Consider the following 18,129-nt stretch of genomic DNA (forward strand, 5'->3'; position numbering starts at 1 on the left):
TTGAATAAAGCACTGTTCGGCCAATGAGGTAGCAAGTTAGGCAGGAGTAGGAGTCAAGAGGATTCTGGGAAATGTGGTAAAGTCTTGTGATCCAAGCAAGAAGTGACATAGCAGGCAGACTCAGAATAAAAGCAGGGACAAGCAGGAAGTTGCTCTCTTCCTCTTCCTGCATCTCTCTTCTCTCAGAGCTGCCATGTGAGTCCAACAAGAGAGGACACATTCAGCTGGTGTCCTCAATAAGATAAGCCTTTATAAAATATATAGGTTAAGAAATCCTAGTTATTGGCCAGCAGCATTGTACCCAATATAAGTCTCTGTGTTATTTTGGCCGCCCACATGGCAGTAGGGCTCTGGCGGCTTGGTAGAAAGATTTATCATTATAATGCTCCCTGGTCATCTTAGATACTCTTAGTGGTGTGGACTGTAAAGCTTCTGTCAGTATTTAAACTTGAGTGTGATATGTCCATTGTCAATCAAGATTCATGCAATAAAATACTCTTGGTCTACCCTGAACATGGATGTCAATGAGGAGGCCTCTGCATTCTAGGGGGACCCTGATAGGGGATTAGTATTTTTCCCTGGTGTAAGAAGATACTTTGAGAGCCCATCTCACGTGAAGGAATGCACTCTTGCCCTGGACACATGGGGAAGGGCCTAGGCCCTGCCCAGGATGATGTGGTGGACTTTGCAGAGCCCTCACTGAGGGCCCCACCCTGCCTGGGGAGTGGAGGGTGGATGGGGTGTGGGGGTAAATGGGAGGTAGGAGGGGTGAGGGAGGGAGAAGGGATTGACATGTGAAACAAGCTTGCTCCTATTTGAACTAATAAAAAATAAATAAAATAAAATAAAATAAAATAAAATATCTCTTACAGGATGGAGAGCCTAATGCGGGGAAGAAATCCCCCACAATATCAGCGAAGTCCCTGCAAGGAGGCTCGTGCAGCACTTCGGAAGAGGCCTGAAGAGGAGTGTAAGTATGTCTAATCATAACAACCATGCTCTAGGTAGATTTTCGGTGAATGGCACAAAAAATGAATAGGTTTACTTTTATAAGCTCAGGTAAATTAGAGAGATAATCAAAAAATATATATTAAATTGACCTGTTTTGTTTTGTTTTTCAAGACAGGTTTTTTTCTGTGGCTTCACAGCCTATCCTGGCACTCGCTCTATAGACCAGGCTGGCCTCGAACTCACAGAAATCCTCCTGCCTCTGCTTCCCAAGTGCTGGGATTAAAGTTGTGCACCACCACCACCCAGCTGTTTTTTTTTTAATTGCAACAATTACAAGTGTTGCAAGCCCCATTTTCTCATGAGTACTCCTCTGGTACTTTAGGGACTTCCCATGGCATTTGGATTTTGTGTTAAATGATAACAGAAAAGTCCACACCGTACTCTAAATCTTTCAAAATCTCTCTACACCATACATACCAATGTTCTGAGGAGTTCTGAGGTAAAGAAACTTATGAAATGTGCTTAAAATCAACATTTTACAATTTCTTTTGGACTGCCGTTCTCTTTTGAACATTTTTTTCTTTCTTAAAATGCCACACTCTTTGAAAAACACTGTGTTTCTAGGGAATTAAATGTCTAAGGGTATATGTATGTCCATTTGTCAAACTGAAATTTTTGATTTAAGGGAATTTAGTAAAACGTTTTGAAAGTCAGATGTTATAAATGACACTGTAAAAACACTTTAATCCTGCCCCAAATTATTTTATATTAGAATGTGTAGTCATCTGTAAAGACTTTATTTAAATATTTATATTCCATAGCCTATAACAGATTGTTGGAGACTTTTGACATGATATTCACATTTGAAGTTTGTGAAATGACTCGTGATCCTAACTTTCCTTGTGGTATTTGCATATAGCTATTTTTGGCACACTAAATTATATTCCATTATGACAAACACTGATCTGAATTTTGTCCAATTTTAAGAACTTACATTTTGTAACTATGAAGTTAATGCCGAGCTCCACAACATAGATGGCACAGTGAATTATTAACTTTGTATTTGCATTTTAAATTAGTTTGAAGTGAGGGTAAGTATCACAGCCTGCATTCACAGGAAGGGAAGCACTTTCACTGTGTGTTGTGCAGCAACGTCAGTCTAGACCTCTTCTCGGTGACTTCAATGTCATTCACTGAAGTGTTGATCTTTGCACATGGTGGAGTTGTGTCCTATTACCATGTGAACAATATCTGGTAAAAGCTAAAATGTAAAAGTGAACATGTTCAACAATGAGCACTCTTGAAGATCATTACTTTTAACTATCACCTCTCTTTTACTAAATTCCTCCTCTTCTGGTTCAATACGTCATCTTCATCTCTGGTATAGGTCTATAGATTTCACTTAAAAACATGGAAGTAAGATATGTGGGTACATTGGTAAATGGTTCCCAGAGAGTTTCTGTTCTAACATAAATAGTGATTTCCATGAGTGCCCTTTTAGTGATTATATAGGCCAATAGTTACTCTACTGCAGGTTACTATGGTATCCATCCCGATGCCTCTTTCCATCAGAAATACTTTATAGCAACACAGGCATCACATGTGTGTTTAAATGTTCTGTAGATCTACTTTTGGCTTCACAGAAATACTTAAGTATCTACAACTCAGGCCAAATGTTCCACAGAACAAAACCAAAATCCTTTATCTGGTTCTTTTTAGGAAAGTTGTACTTATATATTTGCTTTTATTCTTTGAGACAAAGTTTCACTAGGTAGCCCAGAGTGGCCTCCAACTGATGGCATAACAGGCCAGCCATACCACATGGTTTGGGAAAGATATGAACTCCTATCTGAAGTAGTGGTTCTTAAATTTTGACATCTGAGCCAGCAGCAGGTAGATCACCTGAGAACTCACTAGATGAGTAGAGTCAAAGGCTTAGGCCCAATCTTGCTGAATAAATATCTATTAAGACTAGAGTAGTAGTCTGTAGTTTAAGAAGCCATATTTGAGACTGAGATGCAAGGTTAAGTCTGAAAACCACCAGCTAAGCAGGTGATTGATGGCAGATGATAGTAAGCCATCAGCTTCACAAGACTAATGATGATAGATAAACTATCTCATACTTAAGCTTAAATTTCTTTCTGGTGTAAACTATATATGTTTATTATGATACTTCATCTGTAGCTAAGAATTTTATTACTATAATTGCTGCAAGTCCTCAAGAGAGGACTTCCATACGTCTCTCTCTCTCTCTCTCTCTCTCTCTCTCTCTCTCTCTCTCTCTCTCTCTCTCTGGTGTGTGTGTGTGTGTGTGTGTGTGTGTGTGTGTGTGTGTGTGTGTGTGTGTGTTTCTGTGTTTCTTCCCCCAGAGATCTAGACTGCCCCTTGTTAATATAGTGAAAAGAATGAGAAGTACTCTCTGAGCTTTGATGGGGAAACATTATCTCCTGGTAAAAAGACACCATCGTTTTAATAGTAGAGATAGAACATTGTGGTATTTAATACTTTTGAGGCTTGTAAAAAGGTTTATTCTCTATCACAACACACGCAACAATAACCAGATGCAGTTCACTGTGTGTTATTTTCATTAAAAGACTCAGTTTATATACTTCTAAAATAATGGTGATGGTGGGTCACAGGACTGTTGTGAGATACGGATTTATATGAATTGTGTTGCACACAGCCTGAGACATAGAAAGTTTTCTTCGGCCTTTTTATTTCTTCTCCTTCCTCTAATTCTGTCTCTTTTAGCTTGCTAGTATTACTGTCTTATGTCAAATTAATCTTTTTCTGAGGATAATAGAATACATTTTGTGTAAAAATTGTGAGTTATCCACAAATTCATGAGATTCCAGCTTCAATTCCCAGCAATGTCAAAAACTGAAAATTCATGCTATTTTTTTTTGAAAAAAATGATATGTGGGGCATTATAAGTTCCACACAGATGGTATCACACTGACCTTGAAATCGCTAGACTGTAATTCATGTCATCTGTCAATGCAACTAACACTTGGTGTAGTTATGTCCTCTTGATTCCACAGGTTCAGCCTAGGGTCCTTCCCACATCAACTGCTCAGTTCCCAGGTAAACTTACCTCAGAAATTGGCATCACAGAAATTCTAGGAGCATCATCTACCTGTCAAGGGAATAGAGAGGGATTTGGAGTTTTGTTCAGATGACAGGATCTCTTTATGGAGAGAGGTTTTGATAAATGGCATATTTCACACGGCTATCTCTGATAACCTGTAATCTTTTATAGTGTATTAAACATTGAGATCAACATTAGGTCACAAGACACTGCTCTTAGCTGGTTATTAAACATTAATTTCATCTAGCTGTGCCACAGCTAGCAAAGCTGAGCAAACAATCATAAAAAATAAGTTGATTCTTGTACAAACAGACTTTTATAAATGGCCAATTTATTTCTCTTTTTTTTAAAAAAAAAAAGTTAGGTGAAAATATGTTCTCAAAACCACATCCCTGATAAACTAAAAATGCATGTCTATGTTCTGTTCCAAAGAGTCTCCTATGGCACTCCTGTTTGCTTATTTCACACTTGCTCCTTCATACAAGCCTAATGGGGCTCCAAACCTGTCTCTACCCTATGACAGCTTTCATTCAGATCACCAGTAACCTCTTCATATTGCTGTAAATCTTTTCTATTTCCATGTCACCAGCCATGATAAATTCACTGGCTAAATTGCTGTTTATTATCTCTCAATTATAAATCAAGAGTTCAGTCCTAGGTTCTCAGCTTGTGTCTTACCAGAAGCTCAGTTTGAGAAGGATTCATTTCTGAATGCTTTCAAGCTGCTGGTAGAATTATTTCTTAAAGATTTGATGACCAACTACTGCCTCTTCTTGCTGGCTGTCATCCAGATGCCTTCCATTTTGAGTATATGGACACTGTCAGTGTGGGTGTTTATTCTCCCTTTTTACTGTTAGAGTCTTGCTCCTGTTTACATATTTTCACCTGACTAAACCAGAAATACCCAAGAAAATCTTAATTTTTTATTAATTCAAATAATTTTATTTGAAGCATTGTGTCAATGTATCTTTGCCATATTTTCTTAGCTAAGGAAGGTCATAGTTTTCTGCTTTCATAAGAGTGGTTTTTGTAAGAATCCAACATCAGAAGATGCAATAACATTCACAATACAATCTTAAGAGTTCTGCTTGGCATTTGCTAACTTCATCAAGTATTTTTAAGTGCTTTATGAAAAATTAAATAATTTGAATGTTTACATTTTTCCAAAGCTCTTTTGTTGACACCTGATTACTGAAGAATGGCAGTAGGGGGCATGCTTTGAGATAGAGTTAGATGGTCTGGAAAGAATCATTGTAAAAAGGATTGATTGCCTCATACAAAAGAACCACTGAGAGGCTTCTCCATCCTTCCTCTGCTGTTATCACATGTGAAGAGGGAGCCTCCATGTGTCATAAAATAGCTCTTAGCAAAATGACAAATCAGCTTCACCTCGATCTTGGAGCTGTGGGGAAGGAATGCTTCTGTTGATGAGTCTTCCAGCTTGCCATAGCTTGTTACAGCAGAAACATATTAGCACAGATGCTCTTGTGGGTCATGACCCCCATAGAATGATGCTGCTTTAATTTTCCTCCAGTGTCTCAGGTTACCCTCTTGCACATTCAACTGTTTCTTTACAGCCATAAATACTACTTTCTGGAAGCACTGTGAAGTCATCCTTGTTCCAAATATACTACCATATACTACATATACTACCCACACAGACCATCTCATCAGTGTCAGCTAGCCCCATAATCAGTTAACTCACAATTGATAGCTGCAACCCTGACATCTCTCCACAGATCCAGATGTTGACTTAACACATCTCAGCTAGTTCAGCAGTGTAAACTCTACAAATCCAAACCTAGGTCACTTATACCCCCTTCAAACCTGAGCCTTTTCCAGGGATTTTGTTTTACTTTTAAATGATGATTAAAAAAAAAATCACAGGGGTACCAGACTGGGAATTCATAAGTAAGAATAAGACTCCATGTGTGATTTCTTGGGAGGCTAGGTGGTGGACCCCACAAAGCATAAAAAGAGCAAAGAGTTTAAAAAAAAAAAAAAAAAGCATAGCTACGCCAGAGGCTATCTGTTCTCTAGTGTGTGTGTGTGTGTGTGTGTGTGTGTGTGTGTGTGTGTGTGTGTGTGTGTGTGTGTGTGTGTGTGTTTATTAGTTCATATTAGGGACAAGCTTGGTTCACATGTCAATCCCTTCTCCCTCTGCCTCCCCTCACTCTCACCCCTCCTACCCCACCCCAACTTACCCCCATCCCATCCACCATCCCATCCACCCTCCACTCCCCAGGCAGGGTAGGGCCCTCAACGAGGGCTCCGCAAAGTCCACCACTGGGCCTAGGCCCTTCCCCATGTGTCCAGGGCAAGAGTGCATCCCTTCACGTGGGATGGGCTCTCAAAGTATCTTCTTACACCAGGGAAAAATACTAATCCTGCACTCTAGGAAGCCACTGGTAGTGGATTAGTATTTTTCCCTGGTGTAAGAAGATGCTTTGGATTAGTGTGTATTTTTTATATCATAGTCAACAATTAAGTGATCATAGCTGTGTGGGACTATGGGCCCTCTGCTGTTTTTCACTGTTGTGCGTTACCATGCTGTGTTTGTCAGTGTGTCTCTTTAGCATAAATTAAAGTTAGGCAATTTGCTACCTCTAGCAGTGTTCTTTTTGCTTAGGATTGTTTTGACTATCTGTGGCCTTTTGAATTTTAGAATTGTGTTTTCTAGTTCTGTGAAGAATCATTGGAATTTTGATGAGGATTGTATTGACTCTGTGTATTACTTTTGGTAATATAGTCATTTCTGATAACTCAGGAGGATGACAGGTGTTTCCAACATGTGGCTTCTTCAATTTATTAGTAGTAATAGCAGCATTATATTGTTATTATCATATATTAAAATTTTTACCTCCTTAGGTAGGTATATTTGTAAGTAGTTTTTTAAGCCATTATGAACGAGATAGTTTTCTTAATTTTTTCTGAGGAAGTTTATTGTGTTGGCTTATTTCTTACAACTATGCTGAAAGTGTTTGTCACATCCAAAGTTTTCTAGTAGAGTCTACAGCGTCTTTTGTGTATAGAATCTTATCATTTGCAAATCAGTACAGTTTGACTTCTTTCTTTCCCATTTGTATTCCTTTTTATATCTGTCTCATTCTTTAGTTAAGATTTAGAAATGCTATATTAAATAGGACTGGATAGAATGGATATCCTTATCTCATTCTAGAGTTTAGAGAAAATATTTGAAGATTCTTACCCATCTAGTATGATGTTGGCAATAGGTTTGTTGTACATGGACTTTATTATACTGATATACATTACATTTATTCTGGATTTTTTTCAGGACATTTTTGTGAAGGCACTCTAAATTTGTCAAATGCCAATTTTGCATCTAGCAAAATTGCATCTAGCAAATCATGTGATTTTGAGGCTTAAATTTATTTGGCATATTTCAGTTATTAATTTATGTACATTGAAATAACATTGTATTTCTCAGATAAAACTAATTTGGTTATGGTATGTGGTCTTCTTAAATTGTTTTTAAATTCAATTTACAAGTATCTTGTTGAAAAAAATTGTGTCGATGTACATCAGCAACATTGGACTAAATGGGTTTTTGTTGTTGTTGTTATCTAATTTTGAAATCAAGAATAATATTGGCTCTGTCAGATTACTTTGGTACTATTCCTTTCCATTCTATTTGGTGGAATAATTTGAGAAGTATTTCTAGTGTTTTATCCTTAAGTTGAGTAAAATTTGGCAATAGATCTATCCAGTATTGGGTTTCTCTTTATGGGGAAACTTAATTACTACTTCAATCTCATTGATCATTATGGGTCTGTTTATGTTACTTATAACTTTAAATTTAACTTGGCTTTAACTTCTTATATTGTATGTGTTTCAAAATTAATCCATTCCTTCTAGGTTTTCCAATTCACTAACATATAATATTTTATGTATTCCTTAATGATCTTCTGGATTTTATTGAAGTCTACTGTAAAAGTTCCTTTTCATTTCTAATTTTATCAATTTGGCTTTCTTTCTTTTCCTTTTAGTTGTGGTTTTATTGATTTTTTAAAATTTCTTTTTAAAATTAACTGTGTTTAATCAATTTTATATATTAGTCTTTCAGTCTCTATCTTATTAATTTCTTCCTAATATTTATTATTTCTTGACATCTAGTGAGTTTTGACTCGGCTTCTTGGTTTTTTTTCTCTAGAACCTAAAAGTTCATTATCAGGTTGTTTATTTGTACTTCCTCATTTTTCTTTTAATGTAAGTGTTTATAGATATAAACTTCCCTCTTAGGACTCACTTGGTTGTATCCAGGGTTACTGTAAGAATTACTACCATTTTCATTTAATTCCAAGAATCTTCAGATGTCTTGAGTGACCTGTTATTAATGCAGAGTTGTGTTGTTCAGACACTAAGTACAACTGTTTCTGTTACTGTTGAGTTCTAGATTATTCCACTATTGGCTGATAAGAGACAAGCAGTATTTCATTGCTGTTGAAGTTAACTTTCTGTTCTATGAAGTAATCAGTTTCAGAGGAGGATCCATTTGCCACCACATTTCTGGTGCCTCTCTGCAATCTTAGAGGAAGGCAGAACTTCCTCCTTCTGTTCCTGACACTCTTTAGACAAGACAAGCTTTTCATGTATTTTCTGAAGTCTTCTTGTAGTACTTCCTGCAGACCCTACTGTTCATGTGGTACTTCATATAATATTTCCCAGAGTTCCTGGGGGTGTTCATGTGGTACTTCTTGTGCTCCTTATGAAAGTGCATATTATCCTGTCATTTGCATGTCTCCTTTAGCCTCCTTAGCTATAAGCTGCTTAGAGATGGAACAGATACATTTTATGCACCTTTTTTTCTTTTGTATTGTCTCTCTAGTATTATCTCATAATATTTGACATATAATCACCTCCTTAAACAGTGAATAATCATGAAAGACACAGCTTAATTACTACTGCAGTAGGTACAGTTAAAAGGACAAATGGGATCTGATGACATCCAACAGACTACTTCTATATTCCAGTAGCAAGCTCAGCAAAGTGTCATGCAATTAAAGATCAGTTGTCATTCCTATAGTTTACAAAGACCAGTTTGGATGATAAGCTTGTGATGTTTGACAATGGAGTTTTTTATAGGAAAGAATTATGTAATGTTTCTTTACCAAATCAGCTCCATCTAAAGAAATGGAGGACTGAATACTGAGGCAGGGACTCCTTCAAATCTTACATTTCAAGTGAACTGCTCTATTTCCTAACTAGTAAAAGACTTAGTGCTTTCCCAAAGGACCCATGTTTAATTCCAAGCATGAATGCTGGGTGTCTCATATCCACCTATAACACCAGCTACAGGGCATCTGACACACTTCTCTGGGTACACACACAGCACACATTTACACACACACACAGCACACATTTACACACACACAGCACACATTTACACACACACACAGCACACATTTACACACACACACACACACACACACACACGTCATTTTTAAAACTTTAATTATTCATGTATTTAACAGTCATATCATTACTATGATAAATATCACAGTTAAAGATTATTTAATATTACCATTATTAGTAGTTTCAGTCCACTAATAACTGGCCCCATGGTTCTAAGATCATAGGGAAGCTGCACACCTTAAAGGAATTAGGTGGCAGAACAAAACCATTTATGACTAGGAAATGTAAAAAAAAAAAAAAATGGGGTGGGGCAACAGACTGAGTCTCATCATCCTTATTGATGACCCAGTCATTCTCAAACTAATCATTTGGCCCAAGTTTTACCACCCCACTCCTCCAGTACTACCTCTCTGGGAATCAAGCCTTTAAATTAAGAGTTTTCCAGAACGCTTAAGATGCAAATGGCAACACAGTGTTGGGAGGCTAGATAGGTAGACACAGAAAACACTCTATGTCTAAGGTTCTTCATTTTTTCTCCCAATCTATTCAGTGTTATCATTAAGCTTTTCACAAGCTAAAAAAAAAAAAAAAAAAAAAAAAAAAAAAAAAAAACATTCCATTGCCCTGTAAGCATCAGCCTTCTTTCCATTAAGTCATTCTAGGGTCAGAAAAGAAATGCACAATAAATTTTACTCCAAGAGCACTCTAAGGCAAAGTCTTAATACATCATATCATGTTTTATTTTCTTCTAAAATTATGTCCTGGGTTGGTGAGATGGCTCAGAGGTTAAGAGCACAGGCTGCTCTTCGAGAGGTCCTGAGGTCAATTCCCAGCACCCACATGATGGTTCACAACCATCTATATTGAGACCTGGTGACCCTCCCCTTCTGGCATGCAGGTGTACATGCAGACAGAACACTTTATACACAATAAATAAATAAATCTTTTTAAAATATTATGTCATATATGCCACAAAGCTACATGTCACCAAGATATGATCAAATTACATCCATTTACCAAACACACAATAGGGGTCTGTGTGTGCCTCTGTCTACACCCTAGTGTTTATGACACACAGTGCCAAAGTACATCTTATATGTCAATTTGATACTCAATGTTAACTAAAGATTAACTGTATATGTCTGTGGAGTTATCATTCTAGAAGATGTCATCACTGGCGTTAGCAGACTGAGTAGATTAGACTAACTTTATCTACTGTGGGTAGGCACCATCTAGCCTCTAATGGACTGAAGAGCACAGAAAGATAGAGGAGAGCTGGATTCATGTTGTCACATTGAAGGCATGTCACATTGATTTACTCTGGACCCTGTTATTCTGGCAACAGAAGATTCAGCAACATTCTGCCTTTGCCTCTGTCCATCAGACCTTTCAGCTACATTGCTGCCCACCCCAGACCTCCAGCTTGTAAGCAGAGGCACTTAAACTTCTCAGCCTCCATAGTTGTGGTAATAATACTGTAATTGTTTTTAATGAATCTCATTATATGTATGTAATATATTATATATTCTGTTACTTCTACTTTTCTATAGAATAATGATTGATACACAATGAAAAGAACCTTAAAGCCCAAGTAGAATTAGATTGAATTAGAGAAAGTAGACATAAAAAACAGTAGTTATGACACATTCATAGATAATTCATGGCAAGAAAAAAATGGAATAAAGTCACAAGATTTAAAAGTGAAAGCAATGCCAATGAGGGGGACTGAGATCCATGGAGAAAGGATAATGTCTACAGACTGTTGAAAAATCTGAGTTGTGCATGTACACTTAACTAGAAGTAATAGAACTTTGTTCTGTTACATTTTTTTTCAGAAGTAAAATAGACACGTAATATTTCATTACTCCTTGTAATACTTCAAATGAGGTTGCAATGAAAATTTCAAGATTTTTAGTTTTGGTGTATTTCTCATATGATAATTAGAACACACTTATACATGTTTGTATGTATATTTGAATGTATGTATCCTATCTTCATTGTCTTTCTGACACATAAGATTCTGAAGAGAAAGTGAACAGACAGGATGTGTATATATAGAAATTTATTTTCAGGAATTGGCTCACCTCACTGTGGGTGTTGCCAGGCACAATAAGCTGGCAGGCTTGAAACCCAGTATTGAAATTCAAGTTCAAACGGTGTCTGCTACGAGATGGGGGCTCAATCTTTTTTTGCTAAAGCCTTCAACTGACATCCCCACCAGTATTACAACCTCAATGTGTTTTACACAAAGCCTACTGATTTACAAGTTAACCATATTCAAAACAATCAAACAGAAACATCCAGAACATAGGTTGACTGAGTATCTGGCACTTTGTTCCAGTCACAGTGGCACCTTAATCTGCATAGGAGACATTTGTTTGCTTCTTCTGTCTGGCCACTCTCTTTCCAAGGCTCTGAACTGAATTAAGTTTAAACAACTCCCTTGTTGACTTAAATTCTAAGTCTTCCAAATCATTCCCTGCCATAATCTTGCCATATTTGTGTGTTGGAGAATGCTATCCAAAGGAAACGTCCCACTAAAAATGAAATCAAAGCCCAGTCAGGACCTCTCACTGTTCTGCCTTCCTCTTTCTGTGAGGTTCCTTTGATGCTGAATCTTGTCTTTCTGGCCGTTGCCCAATTTCACAATTTTCCCTCTTGCTTCCTTAAGCAAGACAACACAAGAATCCATAGAAATAATGATTTTGAAACCTACCTAAGAAAACACTGATTCTTTTTTTGTTGGTTTTCAGTCTTTCCATGTTTAAATGTGTCCAGATTTGATGGCCTCATTCTTATTGCCACTATTTTTCAGCCTACAGTTTCCCAGTTGCTGTCCATCATTTCAGGCTTTTTTTTTTTTCAGTTCAAATTAGGAACAAGCTTGCTTCACATGTCAATCCCTTCTCCCTCTCCCTCTCCTTCTCCTTCCCCTTCTCCAAACCCCCACCAGTCCTATACCCCATCCCTCCATGGGGGCTCCCCAAAGTCCATCACCTCATCTTGGGTGGGGTCTAGACCCTCCCACATGGGTCCAGGCCTAGAAAACATCCCTTCATGTGGGATGGGCTCTCAAAGTCCCTTCTTACACCAGGGAAAAATACTGATCCACTACCAGGGGCTCCCTAGAGTGCAGAGGCCTCCTCATTGACATCCATGTTCGGGGGTCTGGATCAGTCCCATGCTAACCTCCCAGACAGTAGTCTAGGGTCCATGTGCTCCCCCTTGTTCAGGCCAGCTGTTTCTGTGGCTTTCACCAGCCTGGTCCTGACCCCTTTGATCTTCATTCCTCCCTCTCTGTAACTTGGTTCCAGAGTTCAGTTCAATGTATGTCTGTGGGTGTCTGCCTTTGTTTACATTGACCACTGGATGAGGGCTCTAGGATGGCATATAAAGTAGTCATCAGTCTCATTAGGGTAGCCTCTCCACCATTGCCTAGATTGTCAGTTGGTGTCATCCTTATAGATCTTTGGAAATATCCCTAGTACCAGATCTATCCTTGCACCTATAATGGCTCCTATATTATGGTATCTCTCATCCTGCTCTCCTCTATTCTTCCCCCAACTCAACCTTTCTGCTCCTCCATTACCTCCTTTTCCCTCCTCTTCTCCTCCTCTCATTCTTCCAACTCCCTCTTCCCTACCCTCATGCTCCCAATTTGCTCAGGAGATCCTGCCCCTTCCCATTCTCCAGGGTCCATTCATTTTTCTCTTAGAGTACTTAGAGTAAGTTTCCTAGTTCCTTTGGTGATGAGCATTGTAGGCTGGTAATCCTTTGCTGTATGTCTAAAATTCATATATCAGTGAGTACATACCATGTTTGTCTTTTTGTGATTGGGTTACCTCAGTCAGGATGGTTTCTTCTAGTTCCATCCATTTGCCTGCAAATTTCAAGTTTCCATTGCTTTTTTTCCGCTGAGTAGTACTCCATTGTGTAAATGTACCACATTTTCTCTATCCATTCTTCAGTTGAGGGGCATCTAGGTTGCTTCCAGGTTCTGGCTATTATAAAAAACGTGCTCTGAACATGGTTGAACATATGTCCTTGTTGTATAAATGTGCATTATTTGGGTATATGCCCAAGAGAGGAATTGCTGGATCTTAAGATAGACTGATTCCCATTTTCCTAAGCAACCACCATACTGATTTCCAAAGTGGTCTTACAAGTTTGCACTCCCAACAGCAATGGAGGAGTATTCCTTTTTCTCCACATCCTCTCCAGCATAGACTGTCATTGGTGTTTCTGATTTAACCATTCTGGCTGGTGTAAGATAGTATCTCAGGTTTATTTTGAGTTACATTTCTCTGATAGCTAAGGATTTTGAACACTTTCTTAAGTGTCTTTCAGCCATTTTAGATTACTCTGTTGAGAATTCTCTATTTAGTTCTGCACCCCACTTTTTAATTTCATTGATTGATGTTTGGGTAGCCACCTTCTTGAGTTCATTGTGTATTTTGGAAATCAGCCCTCTGTCAGATGTGGGGTTGGTGAAGATCTTTTCCCATTCTGTGGGCTGTCATTTTGTCTTACTGACTGTGTCCTTTGCCTTACAGAAGTTTCCCAGTTTCAGGAGGTCCCATTTATTAATTGTAGATCTCAATGTCTATGCTACTGTTGTTATGTTCAGGAAGCGGTCTCCTATACCAATTCACACAAAGGTATCTCCCACTATGTCTTCTAGAAGATTCAGTGTGGTTGGTTTTATATTGAGATCTTTGATCAATTTGGACTTAAGTTTTCTGTATGGTGATAGATATGGATCTATTTGCAATCTTCTGCATGTCGGAATCCAGTTGTGCCAGCACCATTTGTTGAAGATGCTTTCTTTTTTCCATTGTACAGATTTAGCTTCTTTGTCAAAAGTCAGATGTTCATAGCTTTGTGGGTTAATATCAGGGTTTTCAATTTGATACCATTGGTCAACCTGTCTATTTTTGTGCCAATACAAGCTGTTTTCAAGACTATGGCTCTGTAAGAGAGCTTGAAGTCAAGGATAGTGATGCCTCCAGAAGTTCCTTTATTTTACAGGGCTGTTTTGGCTATCCTAGATTTTTTGGTTTTCCATATAAAGGTGAGTATTATTCTTTCAAGGTCTGTGAAGAACTCTGTTGGGATTTTGATAGGGATTGTGCTGAATCTGTAGATTGCTTTTGGCAAGATTGCCATTTTTACTATGTTGATCCTGCCTATCCAAGAAATGGGAGATCTTTGCATTTTCTTGTATCTTCTTTAATTTCTTTCTTTAAAGACTCAAATTTCTTATGATACAGGTCTTTCACTTTTTCAGGAACAAGATAAGCTGTCTAATCTCTCCATATCTCTTCAATTGTACTTGAAGTTCTAGCTAGAGAAATAAGACAAGATAGGGGTATCAAGGGGATACAAATTGGAAAAGAAGAAGTCAAACTTTCACTATTTATAGATGATATGATAGTCTACATAGGTAACCTGAGAAACTCTACCAGGGAACTCCTACAGCTGATTAACACCTTCGGCAAAGTAGCAGGATACAAAATTAGCTCAAAAAATCAGTAGCCCTACTATATACAGATGATAAATGCAATGAGAAAGAAATCAGAGAAACATCACCCTTCACAATATCCACAAACAACACTTCAGGCTTTTTATCAGTGGCCACACTGTCATAATTTCCTTGATAGTCCCTCTAGGGGATGCCTTGGGCATTTTTCTCTGAAATATTGTACCAACTTCTATAGATTCCTCTGAGTTCTATATCCTCCTTTCTACATTCATTATAGGCTACTAACATCCCAGTCTAATCCATTTATTTGAATATCTGTTCTTCCCTAAGCTTCAGGTTACTACTCTATTTCATAGCTGTCTAATCTAGACTATAAAATGTAAATGCTCTCCTAAGGAAATCTCCCTCTTCCTCCAAAGTAAAAAGTTTTCTTCTATTTTCCACTGTTCTCTTCCAAATATAAAACTGAAACTGGCTCATTCACTTCTGTGCACTAAAAGCATCTCATTTACCCATAGGCATCCCATGTCTGTTACCTGGTCTCTCTCAATGGCCAATATGCTCCAAACACAGGCTTTTGCTTCTCTCCTCTTAGCCTCAGGTATGCAATGATATCAATAAATGATTTGGCATTTTTAATTCCACTTAGGACAAAGTAGATTCTCCTCACCAAACTGTTTGTTTGTATGCTTTTGTTTGGACTTTTTTGACACAGAAATCGCTTTCAAGATAAAATCTTCCAAAGAGCTTAGTGAACAGCCCAGCTCTACAAACAGAGGCCCTAACAGCTCTGTGATGAGCTACAATCTTCCCTAAAGTCAAGATCCTCCAAGGCCAGCTTACTAAAGCTGAAAGCCCGGGACCTATCTAAAGCAACACCAGGTATTACTTCAGTTACCAAAATTATCTTTTGTAGATTTACATTTATTGCTGAAAAGAATCTATCATTGGAGGATGTGGGCTGCATACTTGTTTCAGGGCTCTCCTCAAGAATCCATTCCATGCCTTTCCTTAAACCCCTTCTCTGGCAGAACTTCTCACATGACCTCTGTGGATGCAATCTCCCTTCTAAAGGTCCTTGCAATATCTTGGGCAGCATCTGGTAATAGGGGGTTGCCCTCCAAATTGTTCTTTGAGGAGTCATCTATCCCAGCAGACAGTTGTATCTGCAGAACCAAACATGAACTACCTGAGTTCACTCTCTAGTGTGGCCTGTTTCTGATGAGCTGGGATACCTACACCTTACTTGCTTAGAAACACTGGGCATGCATACAGATTGGTAAGTACCAGGGCCTCTACTAACCTGGGGCTTACTTCTCTCTGAGTGTGAGTCAAGCACCAGTATTCTGGTTTTGTGTTCATGAAAGAGAGTACAAGTTTTTTGAGGAATCCTATTGAAACTACCCCCCAAATGTGGACAGAAGAGGTTCTTGTTCCACCTGGTCCCACAGCTGATTAGCCCCAAATAAACACACAAAGACTTACATTAATTTATAAATTGTTGGCTGATGGCTAGGGCTTCCTACTGGCTAGCAGTCTCTTAATTATTATCCCATAACTACTAATGTATGTATTTCTACATGGCCTTATCTTATCAGAGATTGTCTGGTGTGTCCTATCTTCCCAGTCTGTACATGGTCTCTCTCTCTCTGTCTCTCTCTCTCTCTCTCTCTCTCTCTCTCTCTCTCTGTCTCTCTCTCTGTCTCTCTCTCTCTCTCTCTCTCTCTCTCTCTCTCTCTCTCTCTCTCTCTCTCTCTTGGCCTCTCTTTGCCTCCTCTTCCCCGAATTCTCCTCATCTCATAGCCTTGCCTATACTTCCTGCCTGGCTAGTGGCCAATCAGTGTTTTATTCATCAACCAATAAAAGAAACATATATACAGAAGGACATCCCACATCACTCAAAGGGTAAAGAGAGCACTCCTGTTCTAGAGTAAGATGTGCACTCTCAAGAAAGCACATCAAAAATCCTTCTTCACAAACCTCCTTTCATATAATACTCTGGTGCTAGTGTAGGGCTACAGCCTTTGGGAGTAGCTGTAACACAAATGTGGCCCAAGGTGTCTAATTTGATTGGCAGCTTCACTCATGGCTAGCCTGTAACTTGGGTATTTTTTTCTATTTACTATTTCTGTGTTGTTTCTTTATAAGAAATAACAGTAAAGATTAGATGATCTCATGCACAGTAAAGCCTATAGAGAATTACTGGCCTGCAGTAAATATTATGATACTATTCCATAAGTGTCCCTTTGCTAACTCACATCACGGTGATATGGCTTCCTGTTTTGTGACTTTCCTAGGGAGAGTAAATAAGTCATATTCAGCTAGACAGGGCACCAACAATAGACCAAAGAAAGGATTTTCTGGGATCTAGCTTGGGGAACAAATAAGTTTATTTAGGTTTATTTACAACAAAGCTCCTAACAACAGGCTACATCACTGCAGAAAAAAATCTCTCTTTGTCTTTCTGGCAACTGTTAACTGCCTTGGGGGAAGGGAGGTAATAGCCTGGTGAACTCTTCTTCTTTGTGAGGAAACAATGGGTCCAGTATTGTGTGGGTTTCCTAGCAGAAACCCACACAATTTACCTGGCATCTTTACATCTTCCACCCCACAGCAGCAAGCAGGATTCAAGGCTGGGAAGCACCTGCCTATGTGAGGTTGGCTTCCCTGCTTCCTAGAAGTGCAAAGTGAGATCCTGGAAGAAAACTATTGCCATATCTTAGTTTTGACCTCTTTGCCCCAGCCAAGGGAAGGAGGGAAGCAAACAGACACAGAAGACACAAAGTTCTAGAAAAGTCTGGGAAGTTATGAGAGGGCCTTCATGGCTACTCCCTCTTGAATGACACCATTTCTGCGATTCAGCCTCAAAGATCTGAAATCACCAACTTCCCACTTCAGGATTTCAGACAGTTCCAGGGAGTTTTCCCACCCTCTATGGCTTTGCCTCTGTTGTCCTCTGGGGTTCTTGAGCTTCTACCTGCCGTATCTGTAGCTGTAAAATCAGGTGATCTGTATTCAGCTCAGGATATTTTCTAAATTGAAATAGGTATGATTGTCGTTGTGGCTTAAAATGATGGATAAAAGATAAATATCAAACTTCAAAGAACTTCCTGGGTGAATTGCCAGATCAAATTCTTTATATAAGAAACTAAGATTGCCAGCTAGGAAACCACTGGGTGTTAAATATGTCAGCTTCCTGAAGTAAGTAAGTGCAACCACTGTCTCAGCAGAAAAA

General features: G+C 38.6%; 1 protein-coding gene across 2 annotated transcripts in view; it reads left to right on the forward strand.

The window, feature by feature from the left end:
* The first annotated feature begins 873 nt into the window (after positions 1-873).
* Lrrc7 (leucine rich repeat containing 7) overlaps positions 874-18,129 on the forward strand; it is a 362,920-nt gene continuing 345,664 nt past the window's right edge. For both annotated transcript variants that reach the window (XM_035451112.1, XM_035451113.1), the window contains exon 1: positions 874-970. In XM_035451112.1, coding sequence (XP_035307003.1) covers positions 874-970 — 97 coding nt within the window. The remainder of the gene's footprint in view (positions 971-18,129) is intronic.

The sequence above is a fragment of the Cricetulus griseus genome, assembly GCF_003668045.3.
Source record: "Cricetulus griseus strain 17A/GY chromosome 1 unlocalized genomic scaffold, alternate assembly CriGri-PICRH-1.0 chr1_0, whole genome shotgun sequence".
Lineage (NCBI taxonomy): Eukaryota > Metazoa > Chordata > Mammalia > Rodentia > Cricetidae > Cricetulus > Cricetulus griseus.